This window comes from Salvelinus fontinalis, chromosome 28 (assembly GCF_029448725.1).
Source record: "Salvelinus fontinalis isolate EN_2023a chromosome 28, ASM2944872v1, whole genome shotgun sequence".
NCBI lineage: Eukaryota > Metazoa > Chordata > Actinopteri > Salmoniformes > Salmonidae > Salvelinus > Salvelinus fontinalis.
The window spans coordinates 42,640,272-42,667,277 of record NC_074692.1 but is presented as its reverse complement, the minus strand read 5'-3'; the positions used below and the strand labels follow the sequence as shown (position 1 = coordinate 42,667,277).

Genomic DNA, 27,006 nt, shown 5'->3' with positions numbered 1-27,006 from the left:
AGGAAACTGTTGAGTGTGAAAAACCCAGCATCGTTGCAGTTCTTGACACACGAACAGGTGCACACAAACCCTTTCAAAGGCACAAACCCGTTCAAAGGCATTCCAATATTTTGTCTTGTCCATTCACCCTCTGAATGGCACACGCAAACAATCCATGTCTCAACTGATTCAAGGCTTAAAAATCCTTCTTTAACCTGTCTCCTCCCTTTCATCTACAGTGATTGAAGTGGATTTATCAAGTGACATCAATAAGGGATCATAGATTTGATCTGGATTCACCTGGTCAGTCTGTCATGGAAAGAGTAGGTGTTCATAATGTTTTGTAAACTCTGTTTATTACTGGATGTTTCTTTTAACCCCGACCCATTTGAGTCCTTTCCTTACCCTATATGTTTTTAATGATAGTTACTGTGTATTTTTCACTTTTTGATTATCATTATCAATTGCTAAACTGCAGCCTGTGTTCCTCTCATGGAAAATGTGAGAGCCAATATCACATTATCTCGCTGACAGACTGAATGCCCCATCTATAGTTACCACCCCATTAGACACAGCAGGAATGTCTTTGAAAACCTTTATCCAGCTAGCATAAATCCATATCTCCTTATTCAACTCTCTCTCTGAGGGGCAAATCTCTTCTTCTGGGTAAAGGTTTACTCTAGCCACTTTCTATTGAGTTGTTTTGCTCTCCCTTCAAACAGAGGATCATGTTCTTTGCAGGTGCCGCCTAGAAAGATGGATTTGTGGTAGAGTTGAGATGTGGTAAAGATTTGCAGGATTTCTTTAGAAGCCGAAGAGAAAAAGATTTGTAAATGCAACCATGTCTGTGTTTTTTTTCTCCTAAACGTAATATAAGTGAGCTTTGGAGGTACTAGAGGGTGGCCTGGGTCTCATCTTCCTCTGCCCTCCCTGGGTTTAGTGTTTACCATATCTTTATTGATCTATCTTAGAGCTTTGTCATCAAAGTTCAAAAAGCAAAGACAATACCACAGGCCAATGTTTTTCTGATCTCTAGCTGCAAGCTGCAAATCAAATCAAATGTTAATCGCCACATGCTTTGCAAGCAACTATTGTGGACTAACAGTGAAATGCTTACTTACGGGCCCTTCCCATCAACACAGGAGCTGGCTTTGTACCGTGCAAAAACAAAAACAACATTACATGTCAGTAATTTGACAGGTGGGATTTATATTCTCTCTACCTCTATTTCTCTATGAGAAAATAGGGTTTCTTTATGAATCAATATAAATCATATATCATATTATATGTAGTACTTCAAACATGCCTGTTATTCAGCTTGTGTTCATTAGGTTACAAAGTAGCAAAATGAATAGAAATGGAAAACTAAATGTGACTACAAAAATTTACCCTAGTAAGTGCAAATAAAGTGTTCAACAAAACAAAACTACTATTTCAACTTGGATATGTAGCAACAGTTAAGTAGCATACTCTATGGAATGCTCACTCTTTAAAGTAATGAGTGATACTGACATTTAATTCATTGTTACACTACTTAGGTGACGCTAAGGCAAATCTCATTCTCCTGGAAAGTTGCATTCTAGAATATTCCATCAGTGAGAGCCAACCGTAGATATGATGTCTGGGCCCCAGGCCTGCTGTACTCTGTGCGTGCTGCCTGGGTCAGAGAAGGCTGTGGTGGAGACTTTAATAAAGGAACAGGTCTGGTACAGTACAGTACAGACAGGGATGCCTGTGTTACTGCCTGAGGACACACAGTCTGATGGGTCCCAGACAGGAGGGACTGGGCCCCGCCTCGGCCGACCTACGCATCCATTCCTATTCTCACTTCACCTTGATAGGTGATGAAAAGGCCCCTGAAATTGGTTACTAATTGTTTTCCATTCATTTGTTAACAGAAAGCAAGCATTGTTCTTTACATTCTTTACATTCATCATGTTGTTGAACTAGTCACGTTCAACAGTACGCAGAGACACTTGGCAACTGTTGTTCTAGTCTTATAGGTGACCTGAGGCCCTTTAAGCCAGCCATCAAATGTCAATATTTGATGAGTGTCCCAGGCCGGTGTGTGGTGGTGGGGTGTCTGGTAACCCAGATGAGGTTGCTGTTTCCTGTTTTACGCTGAGCGATAGATGTTTGCCATGTTATCTCCCATTAGGGATGGACGGTCACATCATCAGCCTGTCTGCAGCCCGAAGGTCGGTTACAGCAGGCTAGAGGAGTTTATTTAAAGGTCATAGAATGGATTCACTCACCTGTATCGAGCAGTGGTTGTCATTACTTTGATAACAAAGCAGTAACATTAACACAGATCCCAAACATTAATTTCATCATCAGAACTAAAATGGACAGACCAAGATAGAATAATATTATTGGCTTCTAATACGGTATGATGTCAAGTGAAAATGTACTAAAGATGATTTTTTTAAATCTACGAACTAAAGACATCTTAACATAAAGGGCTGCTTCCCGGACCCAGATTAAGCTTAGTCCTGACTTGAGCCTAGTTCTGTGTAGCTCAGTTGGTAGAGCATGGTGCTTGCTCTGCCAGGGTTATGGGTTTGATTCCTGGGGCCAACCATACTTGAAATGTATGCATGAGTGACAGGAAGTTGCTTTGGATCAAAGCATCTGCTAAAAGGCACATTTTATTATTTTAAATGACTGAATATTTTTGCAGTGACTAGGAAAGAAGGAAACCGAGATTCTTTCCATTGTGCAGTTACTACAGACTCAACCCAATACACTATGACATCACAGCAGTAAGAGAGATGGGGTTTGGTAATAGGCCTACAGTTGGATGGAGACAGCTCCGTGATTAACACACACACACACGCATACACACACTGACTGTATCTATGACACTGTGCTCCACATTGGGCCGGTGTACCGTTACTGCTGACTAGCTTCTGGCATAGTCTCAGGTTATCTGGGACAGAGGAGTTCAACATGGTTCCTGAAACAGAACCTGGTGCTATGGTTCTAGGTGTTACACAGCTACAGATGTAGCATGTTAATTTGGTTGCAAGAGAACTTCTGGTTCCAAGAGAACTTTCCTGTATTGCAGGATATGTAAAAGTTGTAGTGTACTTGAGGTTTAAAAATGCTTCTTAATATTGTAATTTCCACTTTGAAATTTCAGACTTGATTTTACCTACCGAAAAATTGATCAGCCCCTACAAAAATGTACATGAAATATAATACACATAATAATTATAATTTCTTGTTGCTGCAGGATTTTTTCCCCGCTGTAGCAAACTGGCTCAAATTAAGATCCTACACCTGTAGCTAATCACTGACTGTTTTCAACTGAGAATATTCCCCGTCACCTTTCCACTGTGATAGCCCATGTCTGTTGTGGGCTGAGCTGGGTATGTGCTCTACATTGGGGGCGTATGTGTTCCTTTTCCCTAAAGACATATGCGGTGAACAGTCCAATTTCATATTAAAGCATGTAGACCAAGCAGGAGGTACTTACATATGAATGTGTATGAACTTTCCAATTTGTAAGTCGCTCTGGATAAGAGCGTCTGCTAAATGACGTAAATGTGAAATGTACATAGTACACATACTATTACAGTTATTATACTATTACAGTGGAAGCTGCTGAGGGGAGGATGGCTCATAATAATGGCTGGAACGGAACAAATGGCATTGCATCAAACACATGGAAACCATGTGTTTGATGTATTTGATACCATTTCACTTATTCCGCTCCAGCCATTGCCACGAGCCCGTCATCCCCAATTAGGGTGACACCAGCCTCCTGTGATACTATATACAGTACCCTTCCAGCTTAACTCTGGACCTTGAAGTTAAAGCTTTGCTATTTGAAGAGTATTACCACCAATAACTGTGTTTTTCATTGTTCCTCTCTGAACATGGACTGGTTTAGACCTGGAACACCAGGTGGGTGCAATTAAATATCAGTTAAAACAGAAAAGCAGCAGGCTCCGGACCTCGTAGCGTAAGAGTTGAATACCCCTGATCCTAACAAGTGTACATATTCAGATGAATGCTAACTCCAGTCCAAATGCCATTACATTAATTACTCCTGTTTAGCATGCGCGATCATGATAGTAAATTGTACTAGAAAATGTACAATGCCACGAAACACCTTGTTATAGAATGTATCCTGTTTACCTTGCCAACTATAAAACCAGTTGTGGTTGATGAGAGAAGCTGGTATCCCCTGACGTCATGAGCCTGAGGCCAGTGTTAAAGCTTTGCTGTTTGAAGAGTATTACCACCAATAACATCCTCCTCTTCATTTCCTCCTAGATCACCACATGGCTCGTATCTCACCGATACTGTCAGGACAACATAGACAACCAGAGGCACCACGGGCCAGGCAGGACTCGGACTACATAACATCATCCCATCAGAACACACACACACACACAAACCCATTCTTTGGACACCACAATCACAAGAAGGCTGCAACCTCCAAACTAATACCTGATGATGGGGTACTGCAGGGAAATAACAGTGAAAAGGAATGATATCATCTTGATGGACATTCAAAGCAAAAAGCAGTCACACCAAACGCTTCTTTCATCATTGCATTTATTGCTGAAGGTTTGTATAAAGATAATAGCACCTGTACAATATCATATAAACACATCGGCAATCTTAACTGAGGCCTGAGAGGGATGACCTGCAACAACTCATTCTCATTGGTCAGCCTAATAATGGGGAGGGGCACCACAGGATAGATATACAGCACTAGAGTAGGATGACGTTACCCAGAGACACTAATCTAGGGTCAGTTTTATGTTTTCCCCTCATGGTTAAAGTTAGGATTTGGGGAGACCGTAAGCTGATCCCAGATCTGTGCCTCAGGTAAATCACTTTTCAGAGCCACAGTACGCCCGAGAGCTCTTAGAACGAGAGAAATAACACAGAAAACCCCCACAATAACACAATTTTAAAAAACACTAGACAAAAACATGAATCTTTATTGCATAGTCTACTATTTATCCAGCATTTTCTTAGAAGCAGAGACGGGAAGTATTTAAAATACTTCTGAGTATTGTGTAATTTGTATTACACTGGCCTGAACTACACTCCAATGTGTTTTTACCAAGATCCTTTTGAAAACTGTAATTTGTATTTTCAAAATACTTTTTTTTTGTTATAGCGATTCACCATTTTGTGGCCCCTTATCACTCTGCATTGGTATCAGAAGTCTGATGGCACTATGGGGTGATAAGAGCATCTGCTAAATTAGCTAAATATAAATGTGTATGTAAAAATGGACAATTGCAAAGCAAGCTGAGTGTTATGTGAATAAGCTCCGCCCCGAAACAAGGTTTGTCTAGAAGGGATACAGCTTTTGTCAAAATTTACATTTGTAGAAGGTTTAGGAGAATTTACACAAGCAGGTTAGGATAATTAGGTTAAGCTGTATCCCATCTAGACGTGACCCTGAAACAAGGCCAATAATAATACCCAGTGTGCTTTGCAGTTCATTTTGGTATGTTCAATTTCACATATACATTTACATTTTGGTTATTTAGCAGACACTTTTATCCAGAGTGACATACAGTCAGTGCAAATTAACAACAACATATCACAGTTATAGCAAGTAAAACGTTTCTGTAACCGTTACTGAGAATGTTGTTGCTGTTCGGGCCAGGTAAGTGCTTCTGTATTATAAAATACAAAATACATGTATTTTCATTAAAGACATTTCAAAATTCAAGTATTTTGTGGTTTATTTTGATACATTGATCTTTATGGTACTTTGTTATTGTATTTTGTCGTTTTTGCCAATCCCTGCTCAGAAGTGACATGGAAAATGTTGATGACATAATAATTATCTTATCATTACTAATTTGTTTGTTTTGGGGATTAATTAAGTATCAGAAAATATCCATTGTCACATCCTAATTTCTTTGTAAATACCAGGCAAATACCAGCTGAAAGGGGGATGTAAACACAGTGTTACCGGATGTCATCATCATTTCTGTGGTGGGGGAACGTTGAATAGAAAACAACATGGCAGCCGATTACACAGGTATACATTCTGAGTGACATTCATCAGTATTGGAAAGCAGGTGGGATATTGGAGAGAAGTTGACATAACTAACTCTTTAGAGGCAGCTGGAGGCCTGATACCCTGGAAGAGCTGGGAAGGTGCAAGACTGGCTAAGACAAACTGCACACAGCAGCAGTACACAGTACCATAGCTCCATGAATTTTTGCCCAATGAAGATAACGACAGTTTGTGGGGGTTATTATGATGATGATGGTGAAAAGGCTGCTGTCGGCTGATTGCACTAGAGATGAAATCCACCAATAGGATCGCAGTGTGGAAGCCCTGTACGTGTGCATTTTGTATGAGAGGGGTCCATGAGATGGGTGTAGTGTGGGTCAGAGTTTACCCTCTACAGGTAACACAGCACTGTTTCTGGATGGACCTAAGGGAGCAGCGGCCCAGCAGCTTCAACTTGTCACAGAACCGAGACGACATGCTGTTCTTCCTACACAGCAGACCTATACAACCAACACCAAGGACAGAACAAAACACGGATTTAGGTCAACCGCAATAAATAAAACAAAACAGACCAACTACAGTTTAGTACCTTGCTTAAGGGCACATCGACATCTTTTTCACCTAGCTGGCTTGGGGATTTAAACGAGCAACCTTTCGGTTACCGGCCTAGCGCTCTTAACGGCTAGGCTACCTGCTGTACTGTATGTCAATCAACAGCATATACAGCTCTGGAAAAAATTAAGAGACCACTGCAAAATTATCAGTTTCTCTGGTTTTACTATTTTTAGGTGTGTGTTTGGGTAAAATGAACATTTTTGTTTTATTCTATAAACTACTGACAACATTTCTCCCAAATTCCAAATACAATATTGTAATTTAGAGCTTTTATTTGCAGAAAATTACAATTGGTCAAAATAACAAAAAATATGCAGTTTTGTCAGACCTCGAATAATGCAAAGAAAATAAGAACATTTTTAAACAACACAATACTAATGTTGTAACTTAGGAAGAGTTCAGAAATCAATATTTGGTGGAATAACCCTGATTTTCAATCACAGCTTTCATCCGTCTTGGCAGGCTCTCCACCTGTCTTTCATATTGATGTTGGGTGACTTTATGCCACTTCTGGTGCAAAACTTCAAGCCGCTCGGCTTTGTTTGATGGCGTGTGACCATCCATCTTCCTCTTGATCACATTCCAGAGGTTTTCAATGGGGTTCAGGTCTGGAGATTGGGCTGGACATGACAAGGTCTTGATCTGGTGGTCCTCCATCCACACCTTGATTGACCTGGCTGTGTGGCATGGAGCATTGTCCTGATGGAAAAAACAATCCTCAGAGTTGGGGAACATTGTCAGAGCAGAAGGAAGCAGGTTTTCTTCCAGGACAACATTGCACGTGGCTTGATTCATGCGTCTTTCACAAAGACATCTGCCTGATTCCAGCCTTGCTGAAGCACCCCCAGATCATCACCGATCCTCCACCAAATTTCACAGTGGGTGCAAGACCTGGAGAGGCCTACGGTGTCTCGCCCCCCACTGTGAAATTTGGTGGAGGATTAAGACCCTGTCATGGCCAGCCCAATCTCCAGACCTGAACCCCATTGAAAACCTCTGGAATGTGATCAAGAGGAAGATGGATGGTCACACGCCATCAAACAAAGCCGAGCGGCTTGAAGTTTTGCACCAGAAGTGGCATAAAGTCACCCAACATCAATATGAAAGACAGGTGGAGAGCCTGCCAAGACGGATGAAAGCTGTGATTGAAAATCAGGGTTATTCCACCAAATATTGATTTCTGAACTCTTCCTAAGTTACAACATTAGTATTGTGTTGTTTAAAAATGAATATGAACTTATTTTCTTTGCATTATTCGAGGTCTGACAACACATTTTTTTGTTATTTTGACCAATTGTCATTTTCTGCAAATAAATCCTCAAATTACAATATTTTTATTTGGAATTTGTGAGAAATGTTGTCAGTAGTTTATAGAATAAAACAAACATTTTCATTTTACCCAAACACATACTTATAAATAGTAAAACCAAAGAAACTGATAATTCTGCAGTGGTCTCTTAATATTTTCCAGAGCTGTATATGAAACAAAAACAGCTTCAGTATTGCAGTAACTATTCCTTCATCTTAATATGACATATCCTGCTAAAGAGCCATCAGGAAGTTTTACCTGTGTTAGCCTTACCTGTGTTAGCCTTACCTGTGTTAGTCTTACCTGTGTTAGTCTTACCTGTGTTAGTCTTACCTGTGTTAGTCTTACCTGTGTTAGTCGCACCTGTGTTAGTCGTACCTGTGTTAGTCGTACCTGTGTTAGTCATACATGTGTTAGTCATACATGTGTTAGTCATACCTGTGTTAGTCGCACCTGTGTTAGTCGCACCTGTGTTAGTCGTACCTGTGTTAGTCGTACCTGTGTTAGTCATACCTGTGTTAGTCATACATGTGTTAGTCATACATGTGTTAGTCATACCTGTGTTAGTCTTACCTGTGTTTGTCGTACCTGTGTTAGTCGTACCTGTGTTAGTTTTACCTGTTATAGTCTTACCTGTGTTAGTCGTACCTCTGTTAGTGGTACCTGTGTTAGTCGTACCTGTGTTAGTCGCACCTGTATTTGTCTTACCTGTGTTAGTCGTACCTGTGTTAGTTTTACCTGTTATAGTCTTACCTGTGTTAGTCGTACCTCTGTTAGTGGTACCTGTGTTAGTCGCACCTCTGTTATTGGTACCTGTGTTAGTCGTACCTGTGTAGTCTTACCTGTGTTAGTCGTCCCTGTGTTAGACGTACCTGTGTTTGTCGTACCTGTATTTGTCTTACCTGTGTTAGTCGTACCTGTGTTAGTCGTACCTGTGTTCGTCTTACCTGTGTTAGTCTTACACTCCTGCAAGTTGCATGTCCTGATTGTGTCAGGCCTGTTGCTCTGGTCACAAAGACTGTTCTCCACAGAGCTAGAGTCCTCAACGACACACGCCACCACGCGATGCTGCATCCCCCCGCCACAACTCACAGAGCACTGACACACACAGAAGACAACAGACATTACTCACATACACTAGTCTCCAATGACACACCGTACCATGCAATGCACACTCTGAACATGTAACAGGCGCAAACTGTAAGTAAGTATGTTCCCCTGTGCCATTACCTTCTCCCAGTCCTGCGGTTCCCAGTAGCTGCAGGGCTGCAGGTTGCAGGTCTCTGTGTCGTTTGGCCTCTGGGTGGAGCTACAGCGCTGCGGCTCAGGGCAGTACACCAGCCGCTCCCACAATCCACCACCACAGCTACGAGAACACTGGGGATGAAAGGAGTTTATATTAACAATCATATTGTAATTCATATGGACCAAGCCAGTCAACATGTGATAATGTGTGTGTGTACCTGTCCCCAGGGGGAAGTTCTCCAGGGCTGGCAGGGTTGGGGACGACAGGACAGGGTGCTGGGTGGTCTGGAGGAAAGAGCTTGGCAGTGGAATGGTCTCAGTGGATGTCCCTTCTGCCCATCCACACACTGCACCTCACGCTGCCTCCTCCCCACCACCTCACATCGCTCTGGACACTACGGAGAGAGGGGGGAGAGAATGAGAGAGAGGGTGGGAGAGAGAGAGAATGAGCGAGAGAGAGAATAAGATAATGAGAGAGAGAGAGAGGAGACACAGAGAGGGAATAAGAGAGAGAGAGAATGAGAGAAAGAGAGAGAGAGAGAGAGAGAGAGAGAGAGAGAGAGAGAGAGAGAGAGAGAGAGAAAGAAAGAGACAGGGAGAGAGAATGCAAGAATGAGAGAATTAGAGAATGAGAGACAGAGAATGAGAGAATGAGAGAGAGAGAGAGAGAAAATGAGAGAATGAGAGAGAGAGAGAGAGAGAGAGAGAGAGAGAGAGAGAGAGAGAGAGAGAGAGAGAGAGAGAGAGAGAGAGAGATGGTGCCCAAAAACACAGGATTCACTCCACATCCTGTCCCAGCCTGACTTTGGCACACCAGGCCACATTACTATTCACACCGGCACCAACAACCTACGAGAGGAGCAGGACAGTATAGGCAGCCTGGTCAACAGAGTAGCAGAGAGGGCCTCTGAGTGGTTCCCCATCTCCCACATCACCATCTCCACTCTGCTGCCCCACAAAGACTTTCATCCAATTCTTCCTTTGGCCGCCTCTCCTTCCAGTTCTCTGCTGCCAATGACTGGAACGAACTGCAAAAATCTCTGAAGCTGGAGACTTTAAGCACCAGCTGTCAGAGCAGTTCACAGATCACTGCACCTGTACATAGCTCATCTGTAATTAGCCCATCCAATCTACCTCATCCCCATACTGTATTTATTTATTTATCTTGCTCCTTTGCACCCCAGTATCTCTACTTGCACCCCAGTATCTCTACTTGCACATTCATCTTCAGCACATCTACCATTCCAGTGTTAACTGCTATATTGTAATTACTTCGCCACCATGGCCTATTTACTGTCTTACCTCTCTTATGCTACCTCATTTGCACATGCTGTATATAGATTTTTCTACTGTATTATTGATTGTATGTTTGTTTATTCCATGTGTAACTCTGTGTTGTTGTCTGTGTCGAACTGCTTTGCTTTATCTTGGCCAGGTCGCAGTTGTAAATGAGAACTTATTCTCAACTAGCCTACCTGGTGAAATAAAGGTGAAAAAAAAAATATATATCCTCATACCATTCAGAAAGCAATGCTGACATCACCAAACGGTGTGGCCTACTCACCCCAGAGCATTTGCATGACCACTCCCACCTGAGGAAGTAGACAGTAGGGATGTTTGCCAAGTCTCTAAAGGACGTGGCACTTGGTAGACAAACATCCCATACCGCACGGGACAGAGGACCACCCAGAGACCTCTACCAGACCCCTGCACCACTACGGAGGCCCAGGCCCCCTTAACGCCCCACCAGACCCAGCGCACCCCACAGGCCCCACCCACCATCAGAGCATCACCACCTCCATTGGCGCAGCCAGACTGAACCGGGCCCAGCCTACTACCCCACACCAGACCACCACCTCTACCAGACCAGAGAGTCAGCCCCCAGGCCCAGACCTGGCCCCGCTCCCCTCCACAAGGCCCAACAGCAGGACCAGCGCAGTTACGCAGAGGCCCTCAGAGGACAGGAGAACTCTGTAGGATTGAGTGAGATTAAACAGCTCCCCCAATAAATCTGCACTAAACTGCACTAAACACACACACACACACTCACACACACACACACACACACACACACACACACACACACACACACACACACACACACACACACACACACACACACACACACACACACACACACACACACAGCTATTGTGCTGTTCAATGAATAGGAAGAAGGAAAAAAGAAAAAGGGCACAGATGTTTGCTGTTATACTGTTTATCTCACTCTGAACAACTTAGTAGTTAGTAGTTACTGTATTTCTGACTGTTATACTGTTTATCTCACTCTGAACCACTTAGTAGTTAGTAGTTACTGTATTTCTGACTGTTATACTGTTTATCTCACTCTGAACCACTAAGTAGTTAGTAGTTACTGTATTTCTGACTGTTATACTGTTTATCTCACTCTGAACAACTCAGTAGTTAGTAGTTACTGTATTTCTGACTGTTATACTGTTTATCTCACTCTGAACAACTCAGTAGTTAGTAGTTACTGTATTTCTGACTGTTATACTGTTTATCTCACTCTGAACAACTCAGTAGTTAGTAGTTACTGTATTTCTGACTGTTATACTGTTTATCTCACTCTGAACCACTTAGTAGTTAGTAGTTACTGTATTTCTGACTGTTATACTGTTTATCTCACTCTGAACAACTCAGTAGTTAGTAGTTACTGTATTTCTGACTGTTATACTGTTTATCTCACTCTAAACCACTTAGTAGTTAGTAGTTACTGTATTTCTGACTGTTATACTGTTTATCTCACTCTGAGCAACTCAGTAGTTAGTAGTTACTGTATTTCTGACTGTTATACTGTTTATCTCACTCTGAACAACTCAGTAGTTAGTAGTTACTGTATTTCTGACTGTTATACTGTTTATCTCACTCTGAACCACTTAGTAGTTAGTAGTTACTGTATTTCTGACTGTTATACTGTTTATCTCACTCTGAACAACTCAGTAGTTAGTAGTTACTGTATTTCTGACTGTTATACTGTTTATCTCACTCTGAACAACTCAGTAGTTAGTAGTTACTGTATTTATGACTGTTATACTGTTTATCTCACTCTGAACCACTTAGTAGTTAGTAGTTACTGTATTTCTGACTGTTATACTGTTTATCTCACTCTGAACAACTCAGTAGTTAGTAGTTACTGTATTTCTGACTGTTATACTGTTTATCTCACTCTGAACAACTCAGTAGTTAGTAGTTACTGTATTTCTGACTGTTATACTGTTTATCTCACTCTGAACAACTCAGTAGTTACTGTATTTCTGACTGTTACCCTGTTTATCACTCTGAACAACTCAGTAGTTAGTAGTTACTGTATTTCTTTAAAAAAATGAAACTAGAGGAATTAGCAATACATAATGGTGACCGCACATTTTAAAACACTCTACAAAACAGTTCAAATTGATGCAAACGCAGAACAATGCCAAATTCATGAGAAGTTGAATGGATTAGAAAAAGCTATAAAAGACAATCAAAATCCAATGCACTCCCTAATTACTGACCAGGAGCTCTATAAGAAAATTCAGGCCCTCAAATTTAAAAATTAGCACGCAGACCTGATGGAATCCTAAATGAGATGCTCAAATTCACTAGTGCAAAATTTTAATTGGCTATATTAAAACTGTTTAATTTGATCCTAAGTGTAGGTTATTTCCCTGAAATCTGGAATCAAGGACTCAAACCCAAATCTTTAAGAACAATTACAGAGGCATTTGTGTGAACAGTAACATAGGGAAGGTTTTCTGTCCTAAACTTCCTAAATAAGCACAATGTTTTGAGTAAATGCCACACCCTAATCTGTTTCACCTGTCTTTGTGATTGTCTCCATCCCCCTCCAGGTGTCGCCCATCTTCCCCATTATATCCTGTGTATTTATACCTGTGTTCTCTGTTTGTCTGTGGCCAGTTTGTCAAGCCAACCAACATTTTTGTGTCAGCTCCTGCTTTTCCCCAGTTTTCTCGTCCTCCTGGTTTTTTACCCTTGCCTGTCCTGACCATGTACCCACCCACCTGACCACTCTGCCTGCCCCTGAGGCTGCCTGCCCTCCTGTACCTTTGCCCCACCTCTGGATTACCAACCTCAGCCTGACCTGACCCTGAGTCTGCCTGCCGTCCTGTAGCTTTGCCTCTGTTGTTGTAATAAACATTGTTACTTCGACACGGTCTGCATCTGGGTCTTACCTTATCCTGAAAGTACGAACTGGCACCGACTGACCCTGCAGACCCGGGCCAGCTGCGCTACGTCATCTCCACCCAGGGAGCCACCATTGGTATGCAAGATAGCCTACCTCATCACGCTGATGTTCGGGAGGGCTCTCACCTGGTCTACTGCCGTGTGGGAGCAACAGCCGGCCATATGCGCTAGTATGGAGGGGTTTGTGGGAGAAGAGAGGAAGGTCTTTGATGCCCGGTTCTCCGGGCGAGAGGCTGCACGGAAGCTAATCCAGCATCGGCAGGACTCCTTCAGTGTAGCTGATTATGCGGTGGATTTCCGCACGTTGGAAGCGGAGAGTGCTTGGAATCCAGAGGCACTTTCGATATGTTCCTGCTCGGCGTCTTGGAGGAGGTCAAGGACGAGCTTGCAGCCTGGGAGTTACCTACGGAGCTCGATTCCCTCATCGCTTTGACCATCCGTATCGATGGGTGATTACGGGAACAACGGAGGGAGAGGAATTTGGATTTTGGCTCGCACGCCCAGGGATCTCACTTGCCTCTCAGTCATCCCGGAAGCTCTCGATGGACTTATTGCCGAGAGAACCTGAGGCTTCCCGACCTGCCCCAAAGGCTGCCGAAGACGGCCGAGTCACCTCTTCCTGAGCCTATGCCACTAGGAAGAGCTGGGCTCTCACCAGCAAAGCGGCAATACAGGATTGACACGAAGAGTTGTCTGTATTGTGGGACTCTTGGTCATTTCGTGTACTCTTTTCCTTTAAAGAAACCAGGCTCACTGGTAGGTGCAAGTACTCTGGTGGGCCACATTTGTGCACATTTGTGGCCTGCTGGAGGTCATTTTGCAGGGAGCTGGCAGTGCACCTCCTTGCACAAAGGCGGAGGTTGCGGTCCTGCTGCTGGGTTGTTGCCCTCCTACGGCCTCCTCCACGTCTCCTGATGCACTGGCCTGTCTCCTGGTAGCGCCTCCATGCTCTGGACACTACGCTGACAGACACAGCAAACCTTTTTGCCACAGCTCGCATTGATGTGCCATCCTGGATGAACTGCACTACCTCAGCCACTTGTGTGGGTTGTAGACTCCGTCTCATGCTACCACTAGAGTGAAAGCACCGCCAGCATTCAAAAGTGACCAAAACATCAGCAAGGAAGCATAGGAACTGAGAAGTGGTCTGTGATCACCACCTGCAGAATCACTCCTTTTTTGGGGGTGTCTTGCTAATTTCCTATAATTTCCACCTTTTGTCTATTCCATTTGCACAACAGCATGTGAAATTTATTGTCAATCAGTGTTGCTTCCTAAGTGGACAGTTTGATTTCACAGAAGTGTGATTGACTTGGAGTTACATTGTGTTGTTTAAGTGTTCCCTTTATTTCTTTGAGCAGTGTAAATAAAAAATTAATGTATGGTTATTTTGACCCTTGATTATTGTTGTTACTGATGTCCCATTGACAATATAGATTATTATTATTTTAATTATGTTAATATTGTAAATCTCCAAAGTAAGCTTTGGCAATATGTACATTGTAATGTCATGCCAATAAAGCAAATTGAATTTGAATTGAATTGAGAGAGAGAGAGAGGGGTATAGTATAATCAGCTCACCATAATAAGTGACGTGTTGCTGTCTTGCGTAGTTTACCCAGGATACTGACCTTGCTCCAGTTGCCACTCAGCCAGGTGGCACAGGGGCGCAGGTGGCAGGTGCGAGCTGGTTCCGGTCTCTCCAGGTTGGCACAGTCCGATTCCTGCTGGGAGCTACACAGCACTGGCCTCCACACTGCCCCCAGGCCACATGACGTAGAACACTGACACAGACAACAGGAGAGAAGAGAGAGAGAGGAAGACGGAACGTCAGTAAGAGGGTCAAGAGAGATTTGGTTTATTTAATTTAATTCTGATATTAAACCCTCGTTCATCAAAGAAAAGTATGTTGTAAGTAAGTATAGACGTGTGTCTTCTCCATGACTGTACACCACTATTAGGGGGTTCATTCTTACATCTGGGATTCTAATAAACAAAAGGCATTGTATCTTTATAGTGTCATCATCACTAAGCTCATCAACAGAGGGTTCCAGTCTCCTGTCCTCACCTCGCTCCAGTTGCCCACCACCCAGAACACATCCACGCTGATTGGCTCCTGGGCGTTCAGGTAGCCATAGTCATTGGTGAAGGTCACTACGGGACTTTCTGGTTTCTGCTTCTGACCTTTACCTTTTGAACGAGGGGAGGGGCCTTTAAAACGCGAGGCAGGCTTCTTAGCCAGTGGGCCTGGCATTTTAGAACGGGGGGCAGAGCTGCCATTCTTTGGGATCTCACTGGGCTTCTTCAGCTTAATGATCCTCGCAGTGGGGTGGGGGGCCTCTGATGATGGGCTAGTAGAGCAGGGGGCATCTCTAGTGTGGAAAGTGCCTTCTGTTGTGGGGTACAGTGCTTGTTTACTGTGGTAACGGACTTTGGGTGTACTCCTCACCCCTGCTGTGTGTGCCAGGGGTGTAGGGGTGGTGTGGGGCACCCTGGTTGTCCGTTGGGTGGAAGGGTTGATGAAAGGGGTGGTTTTGGGGCGAGTGAGGGGGTAGTGGCGGGTGGTCACGGGCCAGCGTCCAGTGCTGGTTTGTGGGGTTGAGGGGGAGGTAGTGCGGAGTACTCTGGTTGCGTGTGGGGTTGTAAGTGTTTTTGTTTGGACACTTGTGTGTGGTGTAGTTGTAGGGTGTAACCTGGTGGTGGTCACGGTGGCTGGTGATTGTTTGGGAGTCCTGAGAGAGGTTGCCGTGGTAAAAATGTCAAAATCTATATGCCCCTCCTTCCCTGTTGTCATGACGTCCTCCACTACATAGTCATATCCCGGGGTGTACCTCACCCCCGAGTCTGGAAACAAAAAAACAGATGTACTCCCCTCCTCCTTTATCTCTTCTTCCTCTTTTTCTCTCATGTCCCTCTCTCTGTTCTCCTCTTCAGTAGGACTGGTCGTAATAAAAAAAACTTTCTCATCCTCTACACTCCCATTCTTCCCCACTATCAGGTTCAACTCATAGCCATCTACGTCGATGATGTCAGAAGCTGTGGAGGATGATGGAAGGGGCCTGGTGGTAGAGGTGGTGATGGGGGTTGTAGTTCTCTCAGTCACAGTGATGGTTCTGGGTGTAGCGGTGGGGCTGGTGCTTCTGGAACCCCAGGCGTGTGTAACCGGCTGCCTGGTGGGGTGTCTCTTGGGCGGGTAGACACGGCGGTATTTAGGAGGTGGTCCTGGACGTCGTCGGAGGCCTGCGCTTGGGCAGCTCAGCAGGGCACATAGAGACTTGGAGCGAGGCATGGTTTCTATGTCACACTTTCGTTTGGGTGCGGTCAGGCAGGTGACCGTCCGGGAGCGCACGCTACCACCACATGTCACTGGGCACTGAGAGGGAGAAAGATTAAATAGGTTATTAACAGAACAAGGAGAGAGAGACAGAGCAAGAGAGAGAGAAAGAGGTTTACAAAACAGGCAGGATAGGGAAGCTAGAGAGGAGAATGGATAGAGGCATGGCCAGAAACACAGGAAGAGACAGGGTGGGAGAGAGGGAGAGAAAGGTGGAGAAAATAACTGTACCGCGCTCCAGCTGCCCACGGCCCAGTTGGGTCCACAGGGCAGGTCTCTGTTGCAGGGCACCACAGGTTTGGGTTTGAGCAGCTGTTTACAGTCCCCAGAGTGGAGGACTCTCTCCTCCCCTGCCACCGTGCGAACACACATCACTGTGCGCTTCCTCACCCCTCCTGAACCACAGGTGGCAGAGCACAGCTGCCAGCCCCCCACCCACCACCTACCCAGGGGGAGAGGGAACCGAGTGTGAGATAGGAGTCCTGAACAAATATGTATTCTGCACATATTATTTTCAGAAGCAATTCAGACTAAAAACAACCGTACTAAAAGTTAGAACAGACAGTAATAACACCAGATACAGCAGTAATAACGTAGTACTAGAGTAGAAATAAGACAGGTGTTATAGAGTGGTTGTCTTAGAAATGGGGACACTATGGAACCTGACGGGGCAGTCCATGTTCTTGCACTTGCGGTGTCTGTCCTCCGGGCGGCTCTCTGGGTCACACAGAGACTCATCTACCACACCCACCTCCAGCTCAAAACACCTGACAGGCTGCTGCTGCTCACCTGGATGGCACAGAACACAGGGAATGTTTCTGCCTGAATAATCACACTGTAGGCTATAACTCTCAATACTGCTTAACTCTCTGAATTGAAATGCAATCATCGTCCATATCATCCAAATCCAAAAGTTAACACAATCCACAACTCTTAATATCTGACAAGTTAACACACGGACTACAAATATTCTACACACAGAGTATGGCCGTCCTACCAAAGCTGAATATGAATTTAGGAGCTTAAGGGTAAAGCATATCATTAGTTGTTTAAAAGACAATCACTCACCTAGACCACATGTGGTGCTGCAGTCTGTCCAGGCCCCATGCCTCCACCTGTACTCCGACTTGATTACCTCATTTCCTGTCTGGCGGCTCCTCTTGATGGTGTACTCGTACTTTATACCTGGGTTCTTCTCCTGGTACAGCAACTGAACAACAGGAAACACACTCAGCTGTTAGTGTGTGTGTATGACATCTGAATCCTGATCTGGCTGGTCAATATCTAGCTGGGTGGTTTCATGTGTTTGGTGTGTATAGTTTATATGGTGTCTGTAATTAGATTTTGACTGTTTATTTGGTGTCTATAGTTTAAATGGTGTGTGTACCTGGATCATGACTGGTTGTTTGGTGGGTCCCGAGGAGGTAAGGTTCTCCAGGTTCCCACTGCGTTCATAGTAGAAGGTGGCTCCGCCTGCCTTGTACTCCCCGTTCCATTGGATGATGTACTGGCCATTCAGGAAGTACTCCTCTGACATCTGACCCCGCAGAGCCAGGAAGTTCCCCGCCTCCTCCACTTCCTGGACAACAATGTCACGAGCCCCCTCTGGGATCACTCCCACGTCCACGTAGCCTGGGACAGCAGGATGGAGAAAAAGGGGAATCAGTGTCACGACTTCCGCCGAAGTCGGGTCCTCTCCTTGTTCGGGCGGCGCTTGGCGGTTGGCATTGCCGGTCTTCTAGCCATCATCGATCCACTTTTCATTTTCCATGTGTTTTGTCTTGTTTTTCCTCACACCTGGTTTCAATTCCCTCAATCACTTGTTGTGTATTTAACCCTCTGTTCCCCCCATGTCTTTGTGTGGGATTGTTTATTGTAAGTGCTTGTGTTGTGTTTATTGGTGCACGACGGGTTTTGTTACCCAATATCTTGTTATTTTTATGACGTTGGTTTTGCTATTAAACTGCTCCGGCTATTACCAAGTTCTGCTCTCCTGCGTCTGACTTCCCTGCAACCGATTACGCACCCCTTACAGAATCCCACAACCATCTATATGGAGTCAGCAGGAGCAGGTGCCCCTGGAATAGGGGTGGAGGAGCGCGTCCAGGAGCATGCGGCGATGCTCCACCATCTCACCATCTCGGCCATGGACCGTGTTGTCCAAACTATGGACTGCTGGGAGAGACAGGGAGTTCCTCCAGCACCTCCACCAGCACAACCAGGGTCTCCACTACTCGCCCCCCCTTCACCCGGTCCCAGTGGGATTCGTCTCGCCCTTCCCCGGGAGTATGACGGGACGGCTGCACGCTGCCAGGGTTTCCTGTTACAGCTCGACCTCTACCTGGCAACCGTCCACCCGGCTCCTTCAGGTCGTGAGAAGGTGTCCGCCCTCGTCTCGTACCTCTCTGGGAAAGCCCTGGAGTGGGCCAACGCCGTGTGTGGAGAAGGAGATGCGGCGCTGGAGCATTTCGCAGATTTCACCCGCCGCTTACGGGCAGTCTTCGACCATCCACCCGAGGGTAGAGCGGCAGGTGAACGTCTCTTACATCTGAGGCAGGGAACGAGGAGCACCCAGGAGTTCGTCATGGATTTTTGGACCCTGGCCGCCGGTGCGGGATGGAACGATAGGGCCCTGATCGACCACTATCGCTGAAGTTTGCGCAAGGACGTCCGTCGGGAGTTGGCCTGCAGGGACACCACACTCACCTTCGACCAGCTGGTGAACCTGTCCATTCGGCTGGATATCCTGCTGGCTACCCGCGGACGTCCAGATCAGGTTCTGTCGGTTCCATCCCCCAGCACCGCCGCTCTGGTACCCGTGGAGCTGGGAGGTGCTGTGAGTAGGGATACAGGAGGAGGTTCTGGCTAGTGCACCATCTGTGGCCGCAGAGGTCACACTGCCGGTCGGGGGCCGGGTTGGTTCCTCTGTGGATCGAGGCAGCAGGAAGGACACTCTGGAGTCATCCCAGGTGAGCTGGCACCCTTCTCACCCAGAGCCCTCTGTTGCACACATGTTTTTGTATGTTTCTTTCCCTGAGTTTTCCCCGCATTCCCAGCATAAGGCACTTGGCGATTCAGGCGCGGCTGGGAATTTTATAGACAGATTGTTCGCCCTTAGTTTAGGGATCCTCATTGTTCCCGTGGCTGTGCCCTTCCCCGTTCATGCCTTAGACAGTCAACCATTAGGGTCAGGGTTGATTAGGGAGGCCACCGCTCCTCTGGGTATGGTGACGCAGGCGGGTCACAAGGAGAGAATTAGTCTCTTCCTCATTGACTCTCCTGCGTTTCCCGTGGTGCTAGGCCTACCCTGGTTAGCTAGTCATGACCCCACTGTTTCTTGGCAACGGAGGGTTCTCACGGGGTGATCGCGAGAGTGCTCGGGGAGGTGTTTAGGGGTTACTGTTGGTGCTACTTTGGTGGAAAGTCCAGACCAGGTCTCCACCGTGCGCATTCCCCCTGAATATGCCGATTTGGCTCTCGACTTCTCCAAAAATAAGGCGACTCAATTACCACCCCATCGACAAGGCAATTGTGCCATAAATCTCCTGGTAGATGCTGCACTTCCCAGGAGTCACGTGTATCCCCTCTCACAGGCGGAGACTGCGGCTATGGAGACATATGTCTCCGAATCCCTGCGTCAGGGGTACATTCGGTCCTCCACTTCACCCGCCTCCTCGAGTTTCTTTTTTGTGAAGAAGAAGGAGGGAGGTGTCCCAGTCCGGTACGTCCTGTGCCTGCTCCTCTCACTCGCCCTGAAGTGCGTGTCACCAGTCCGGTGCCACCTGTGCCGGCTCCATGCACCAGGCTTCCGGCGACGGTCCCCAGTCCAGAGCTTCCGGCGACGGTCCCCAGTTCAGACCTTCCGGCGACGGTTCACAGTCCCGAGCTTCCGGCGACGGTTCACAGTCTGGAGCTTCCGGCAACGGTTCACAGTCCAGATCTTATAGTGACGGTCCACAGTCCGGAACCTCCTGCGACGGTCCACAGTCTGGAACCTCCTGCGACGGTCCACAGTCCGGAACCTCCGACGGTCCACAGTCCGGAACCTCCTGCGACGGTCCACAGTCCGGAACCTCCTGCGAAAGTCCACAGTCCGGAACCTCCTACGACGGTCCACGGTCCGGAACCTCCAGCAATGGTCCACGGTCCGGAACCTCCAGCGACGGTCCACGGTCCGGAACTTCCAGGCAAGGCGTCCAGTCCCGCTCCAAGGCCGGAGCCTTCCTCTGCATCGGGGCCCAGTCCGGGCATGGCGTCCAGTCCTGTTCCATGGCAGGAGCCTTCCTCTGCGCCGATGTCCAGTTCAGGCACGGAGTCCAGTCCCGCTCCAAGGCCGCAGCCTTCCTCGGCGCTGGTGCCCAGTCCGGGTGCGGCGTTCAACCCAGCTCCATGGCCGGGGTCCTCCTCTGCGCAGAGGCCCAGTCCGGGCACGGCGTTCTACCATGGCCGGACCTGTGGTCTGGGCGGGGGAAAAGTCCCGCACCAGAGCCGCCACCGATGCTGGATCCGCGGGATGAGCGGGTTCTTTGTCCCGCACCAGAGCCGGCACCGGCGCTAGATGCCCACCCAGACCCTCCCCGATAGAGTCAGGTTTTGCGGCCGGAGTCCGCACCTTTGGGGGGGGGGGGGGGGGTACTGTCACGCCCTGACCATAGAGAGCCTTTTTATTCTCTATTTTGGTTAGGTCGGGGTGTGACTAGGGTAGGTAATCTAGGTTGTTTTATTTCTATTTTGGCCTGGTATGGTTCCCAATCAGAGGCAGCTGTTTAGCGTTGTCTCTGATTGGGGATCATATTTAGGCAGCCATTCCCCCACTGGTTTTGTGGGATCTTGTTTATGTGTAGTTGCCTGTGAGCACTCCATAGCTTCACGTGTCGTTTATCGTTTTGTTGTGTGGTTCACTTATAATAAAAAATGTCAACCCGATTTCACGCTAAGCTTTGGTCCGAATGTTCTTACGACAATCGTGACAGGGAATTTGTCTCTCAGTGTCTTTTGGAAAGCGGACCGAACCCGGTTTTACTCTAGGATTTTTCCTGTGCTTAGCTCTATTCCGACCCTGCCAAGCCGCACTGCTTACTTAACCCGGAAGCCAGCAGCACCAATGTGTCGGAGGAAACACTGTACAGCTGGCAACCGAGGTCAGCTTGCAGGCACCCGGACCGCCACAAGGAGTCGCTAGAGCGCAATGGGACAAGGAAATCCCGGCCGGCCAAACCCTCCCCTAACCCGGATAATGCTGGGCCAATATTGCGCCGCCCCATGGGTCTCCCGGTCACGGCCGGCTGTGACACAGCCTGGGATCAAACCCAAGTCTGTAGTGGCGCCTCAAGCACTGTGATACAGTGCCTTAGATCGCTGCGCCACCCGGGAGGCCCAACTTTACCATGCTTAAAGGGATGTTCAATGTCTGCTTTTTTTTCACCCATCTACCAATAGGTGCCATTATTTGCGAGGCATTTGAAAACCTCCCTGGTCTTTGTGGTTGAATCTGTGTTTGAAATTCACGGCTCGACTGACGGACCTTACATATAATTGTATTTGTGGGGTACAGAGATAAGGTAGTCATTCAAAAATCATGTTAAACACTATTATTGCACGCAGAGTGAGTCCATGAAACTTATTATGTGACTTGTTATTAAGCAAATTTTCACTCCGGAACTTGTTTAGGCTTGACATAACAAATGGTATGAAATCTTATTGACTGAAGACATTTTAGATTGTCGTTGTTAATTAAATCATTTGCAAAATCTTGAAAAACATAATTCCACTTTGGGTATTGTGTGTAGGCCGGTGACAAAAAAAATCTACATTTAATCAATATAAAATTCAGGCTGTAACACAACGAAATGTGGAAAAAGTCAAGGGGTGGTAATACATTCTGAAAGCATGTAATCATAAACCTACTCCTGAAATTGTAGCAAAGCTCGAAGCAATGAAATGCAAGCAAAGGCATGATGAAGACACTGTTAAACAATCAAAACATAATTCATGTTTGCGGGCCGCAACGTGGGAGAGGCCAGAGCTTACAGAGAGGCCACCATGGCAGCCAGACTCTCTGTGATGTTTAATACAGGGTGTGTGTCTGTTAGGTGGCGGGGGTGGGCTAACCCCGTCTCTGTGTGTGGGGGCACTGCTCTGGCTGTGCCTCAGTTTTTTAATCGTGTGTGGATGGGTGGGGGAGGTGTTGTCGTGTGTCTGTTTGTGAGGTTAAGAGAAGGGGCAGCATTGCTTTGGATCTCAGCTCTGCCCTTTGAAGATTCATATAGCTGAGCCGGCGGGTGTCTGGAAATGGGCACACACACACACAAACACACACAGTGGGTGTCTGGGAGGTAAGGTTGAGATCTGGGTCTGCATTCCAAACAGAAAGCTCACTCCCTTCTCCCAGTCCTGGATGACTTGTCCTATCATATTTAAAGGCACCATGCAGCCGAGTGGAATCAGTCAAACATGGTACTGTAATGGATCTTCCTACTAACTGCCACCAGTTCCAAATGAATCCCCATTCTCTCGAGTCTAGAACTCTCTGGGGTAGAGTCTAGAACTGTCTGGGGGTAGAGTCTAGAACTGTCTGGGGGTAGAGTCTAGAACTGTCTGGGGGTAGAGTCTAGAACTGTCTGGGGGTAGAGTCTAGAACTGTCTGGGGTAGAGTCTAGAACTGCCTGGGGTAGAGTCTAGAACTGTCTGGGGTAGAGTCAAGAACTGTCTGGGGTAGAGTCAAGAACTGTCTGGGGGTAGAGTCTAGAACTGTCTGGGGGTAGAGTCTAGAACTGTCTGGGGTAGAGTCAAGAACTGTCTGGGGTAGAGTCAAGAACTGTCTGGGGGTAGAGTCTAGAACTGTCTGGGGGTAGAGTCTAGAACTGTCTGGGGTAGTCTAGAACTGTCTGGGGTAGAGTCTAGAACTGTCTGGGGTAGAGTCTAGAACTGTCTGGGGTAGAGTCTAGAACTGTCTGGGGTAGAGTCTAGAACTGTCTGGGGGTAGAGTCTAGAACTGTCTGGGGGTAGAGTCTAGGGACTAGAACTGTCTGGGGTAGGGTCTAGAGCAGGGGTGTCAAACTCATTCCACGGAGGGCCTAGTGTCTGCAGGTTTTTGGTTTTTCCTTTCAATAAAGCCCTAGACAACCAGGTGTGGGGAGTTCCTAACTAATTAGTGATGTTAATTCATCAATCAAGTACAAGGGAGGAGCGAAAACCCGCAGACACTCGGCCCTCCGTGGAATGAGTTTGACACCTGTGGTCTAGAGGATAGAATGGTCTGGGGTTAGGGTCTAGGGGCTATACTTGTCTGGATGTAGGGTCTAGGGGCTATAACTCTCTGGGGTAGAGTATAGGGGATAGAATGGTTTGGGGGTAGGGTCTAAGGGCTAGACTTGTCTGGGGGTAGGGTCTAGGAGCTATAACTGTCTAGGGTAGAGTCTAGGGTCTAGAATGGTCTGGGGGTTGGGTCTAGGGTCTAGAATGGTCTGGGGGTAGGGTCTAGTGGCTAGAACTGTCTGGGGGTAAAGTCTAGGGTCTAGAATGGTCTGGGGGTAGGGTCTAGAGGCTAGAACTGTCTGGGGGTAGGGTCTAGAGGCTAGAACTGTCTGGGGGTAGGGTCTAGGGTCTAGAATGGTCTGGGGGTAGGGGCTAGGGGCTATAACTGTCTGAGGGTAGGGTCTAGGGTCTAGAATGGTCTGGGGGTAGGGTCTAGGGGCTATAACTGTCTGGGGGTAGGGTCTAGGGTCTAGAATGGTCTGGGGGTAGGGTCTAGGGGCTATAACTGTCTGGGGGTAGGGTCTAGGGGCTACAACTGTCTGGGGGTTGGGTCTAGGGGCTATAACTGTCTGGGGGTTGGGTCTAGGGGCTATAACTGTCTGCGGGTAGGGTCTAGGGGCTATAACTGTCTGGGGGTAGGGTCTAGGGGCTATAACTGTCTGGGGGTAGGGTCTAGGGGCTATAACTGTCTGGGGGTAGGGTCTAGGGGCTATAACTGTCTGGGGGTAGGGTCTAGGGGCTATAACTGTCTGGGGGTAGGGTCTAGGGGCTATAACTGTCTGGGGGTAGGGTCTAGGGGCTATAACTGTCTGGGGGTAGGGTCTAGGGGCTATAACTGTCTGGGGGTAGGGTCTAGGGGTCAGTTGGGGTTTGGGCCCTCCAAGTACTTTCCTGTTCTGTACTTTGACAACTGCTGATGTTAAAAGGTCTCTCTCTCTCTGGCTGTGAGATCGCTGAGTTCACTAGTGAGTCATTCTTGCAAAAACACAGTTGTACTGAAGTCCGACAGTCAGATATAGCAAAGAGAGCAAGACAAGTAGCTGTGTACCCACACACACACACATTAACACAAATATGCGGTCTGCAGCCAAAGACAACAGGACAAATAGCTGTATACTCCCATACAGAGTGATGCCATGACAACCACATGGGAACAACACAATTACACAATTACACAATTACACAATCCTTTAGCCAGTGAGATAAAACATTGTCAGAGATGTTTTGGGGGTTCTGAGAGGAGATGAGACTATAGGAAGATATTTATGGAGGGGAGAGGAGACTCACCAAAGCCATCCCCGCCATCAAACGTCATCTGGACAGTCTCACAGGATGAACCATCGCCCAGACACACTCCACACTGATCCTCTAAAGCGTTAGAGTCTATACCATAGTCACAGCCCACCTCCTACAGACACAACACACAGGTCAAAATTAGTTTACACACACACACACACACACACACACACACACACACACACACACACACACACACACACACACACACACACACACACACACACACACACACACACACACACACACACACACAAATAGAGTCACAGGGCCCCACCAGAACCAACATAAGGTAAATATACAAGATAATCAGATCAGAGATACACAGAGATACACAGAGACACACAGAGACACACAGAGATACACAGAGATACACAGAGACACACAGAGACACACAGAGATACACAGAGACACACAAAGACACACAGAGATACACAGAGAGACACAGAGATACACAGAGAGACACAGAGATACACAGAGAGACACAGATATACACAGAGACACAGAGCTACACAGATATACACAGAGATAGACAGAGATAGACAGAGGAGAAAACAAATAGATTCCCTCTCTCTATCTTAACTCCAACAGGCAGAGCTTATATCTTAGATTCATCTTAGGCCACATGCTCTTTCCTCGCAGAGACATGACTAATACTAACTTTCCCCCTGCCTCCCTCCCTCCCTCTCTCTCTCTACCTCCCTCCATCCCTCCCTCCCCCTCCTCTCTCTCTCTCTATCTCCCCCCCCTCTCTCTCTACCTCCCTCCCTCCCCCTCCTCTCTCTTGCTCTCTCTACCTTACACACTCCATTGACACAGATGCTTCTGGAGTTGTTGTTCATGAAGCAGGGAGTTCCGTCTGTCACAGCATCCAGCATCTTCTCAGAGAAATGTTCACGCACTGGACGACAGTGCAGCTCGCAAGGACTCGCTGGGAACCCAGGGAAGAGATGGAACCAGAGATGGAGGGGGGATGAGAGTGGGAGAGGGTCAATAAATGAGGGGACAATAGTACAAGTATTGAAAAGTGTAATTTCCTATAGAGTTTTGGAAAAGTATAAGAAGTGTATGTATGTACATTATGTATGTATGTATGTATGTATGTATGTATGTATGTATGTATGTATGTATGTATGTATGTATGTATGTATGTATGTATGTATGTGTATGCATGTATGTATGTATGTATGTATGTATGTATGTATGTATGTGTATGCATGTATGTATGTATGTATGTATGTATGTATGTATGTATGTATGTATGTATGTATGTATGTATGTATGTATGTATGTATGTATGTATATGTGTATATATGTATGTGTATGTATGTATGTATGTATGTATGTATGTATGTATGTATGTATGTATGTATGTATGCATGTATGTATGTATGTATGTATGCATGTATGTATGGATATGTGTATATGTGTATATATGTATGTGTATGTATGTGGCACCTTAATTAGGGAGGATGGGCTCATGATAATGGCTGGAACAGAATCAATGGAATGGCATCGATCACATCAAACACATGGAAACCATGTGTTTGAAACCATTCCATTCACTCCATTCCAACCATTATCATGAGCCGTCCTCCCCTCAGCAGCCTCCTGTGCCGTCTCGGTGTGTTCACTGTGTGGATTTGTGTGTGTGATTTTGGCTCTTACATGGTCTGGCCACAGGGACCCATTCGTACAGTTCGTTCTGGTAGGGTACCGTGTCAAATTCACTACACAGCATCTCTCTGAAGGTAGGTTTGGCCTTTT

At 46.5% G+C, this 27,006-nt stretch overlaps 1 protein-coding gene across 1 annotated transcript in view; it reads right to left on the bottom strand.

Moving 5' to 3' along the window:
• Window positions 1-4,528: 4,528 nt before the first annotated feature.
• The window catches only part of adamts12 (ADAM metallopeptidase with thrombospondin type 1 motif, 12), a 49,250-nt gene continuing 26,772 nt past the window's right edge, over window positions 4,529-27,006 (bottom strand). Inside the window, exons 13-25 of the mRNA XM_055887787.1 lie at window positions 26,908-27,006; window positions 26,037-26,170; window positions 25,231-25,351; window positions 18,074-18,318; window positions 17,755-17,896; window positions 17,349-17,475; window positions 16,918-17,128; window positions 15,421-16,725; window positions 14,984-15,136; window positions 9,365-9,541; window positions 9,132-9,278; window positions 8,849-8,999; window positions 4,529-6,477 (exon numbers count right to left, since the gene is read on the bottom strand). The exon at window positions 26,908-27,006 is cut by the window's right edge and continues 71 nt beyond it. Coding sequence (XP_055743762.1) covers window positions 6,362-6,477; window positions 8,849-8,999; window positions 9,132-9,278; window positions 9,365-9,541; window positions 14,984-15,136; window positions 15,421-16,725; window positions 16,918-17,128; window positions 17,349-17,475; window positions 17,755-17,896; window positions 18,074-18,318; window positions 25,231-25,351; window positions 26,037-26,170; window positions 26,908-27,006 — 3,128 coding nt within the window. The 3' untranslated portion in view covers window positions 4,529-6,361. The remainder of the gene's footprint in view (window positions 6,478-8,848; window positions 9,000-9,131; window positions 9,279-9,364; window positions 9,542-14,983; window positions 15,137-15,420; window positions 16,726-16,917; window positions 17,129-17,348; window positions 17,476-17,754; window positions 17,897-18,073; window positions 18,319-25,230; window positions 25,352-26,036; window positions 26,171-26,907) is intronic.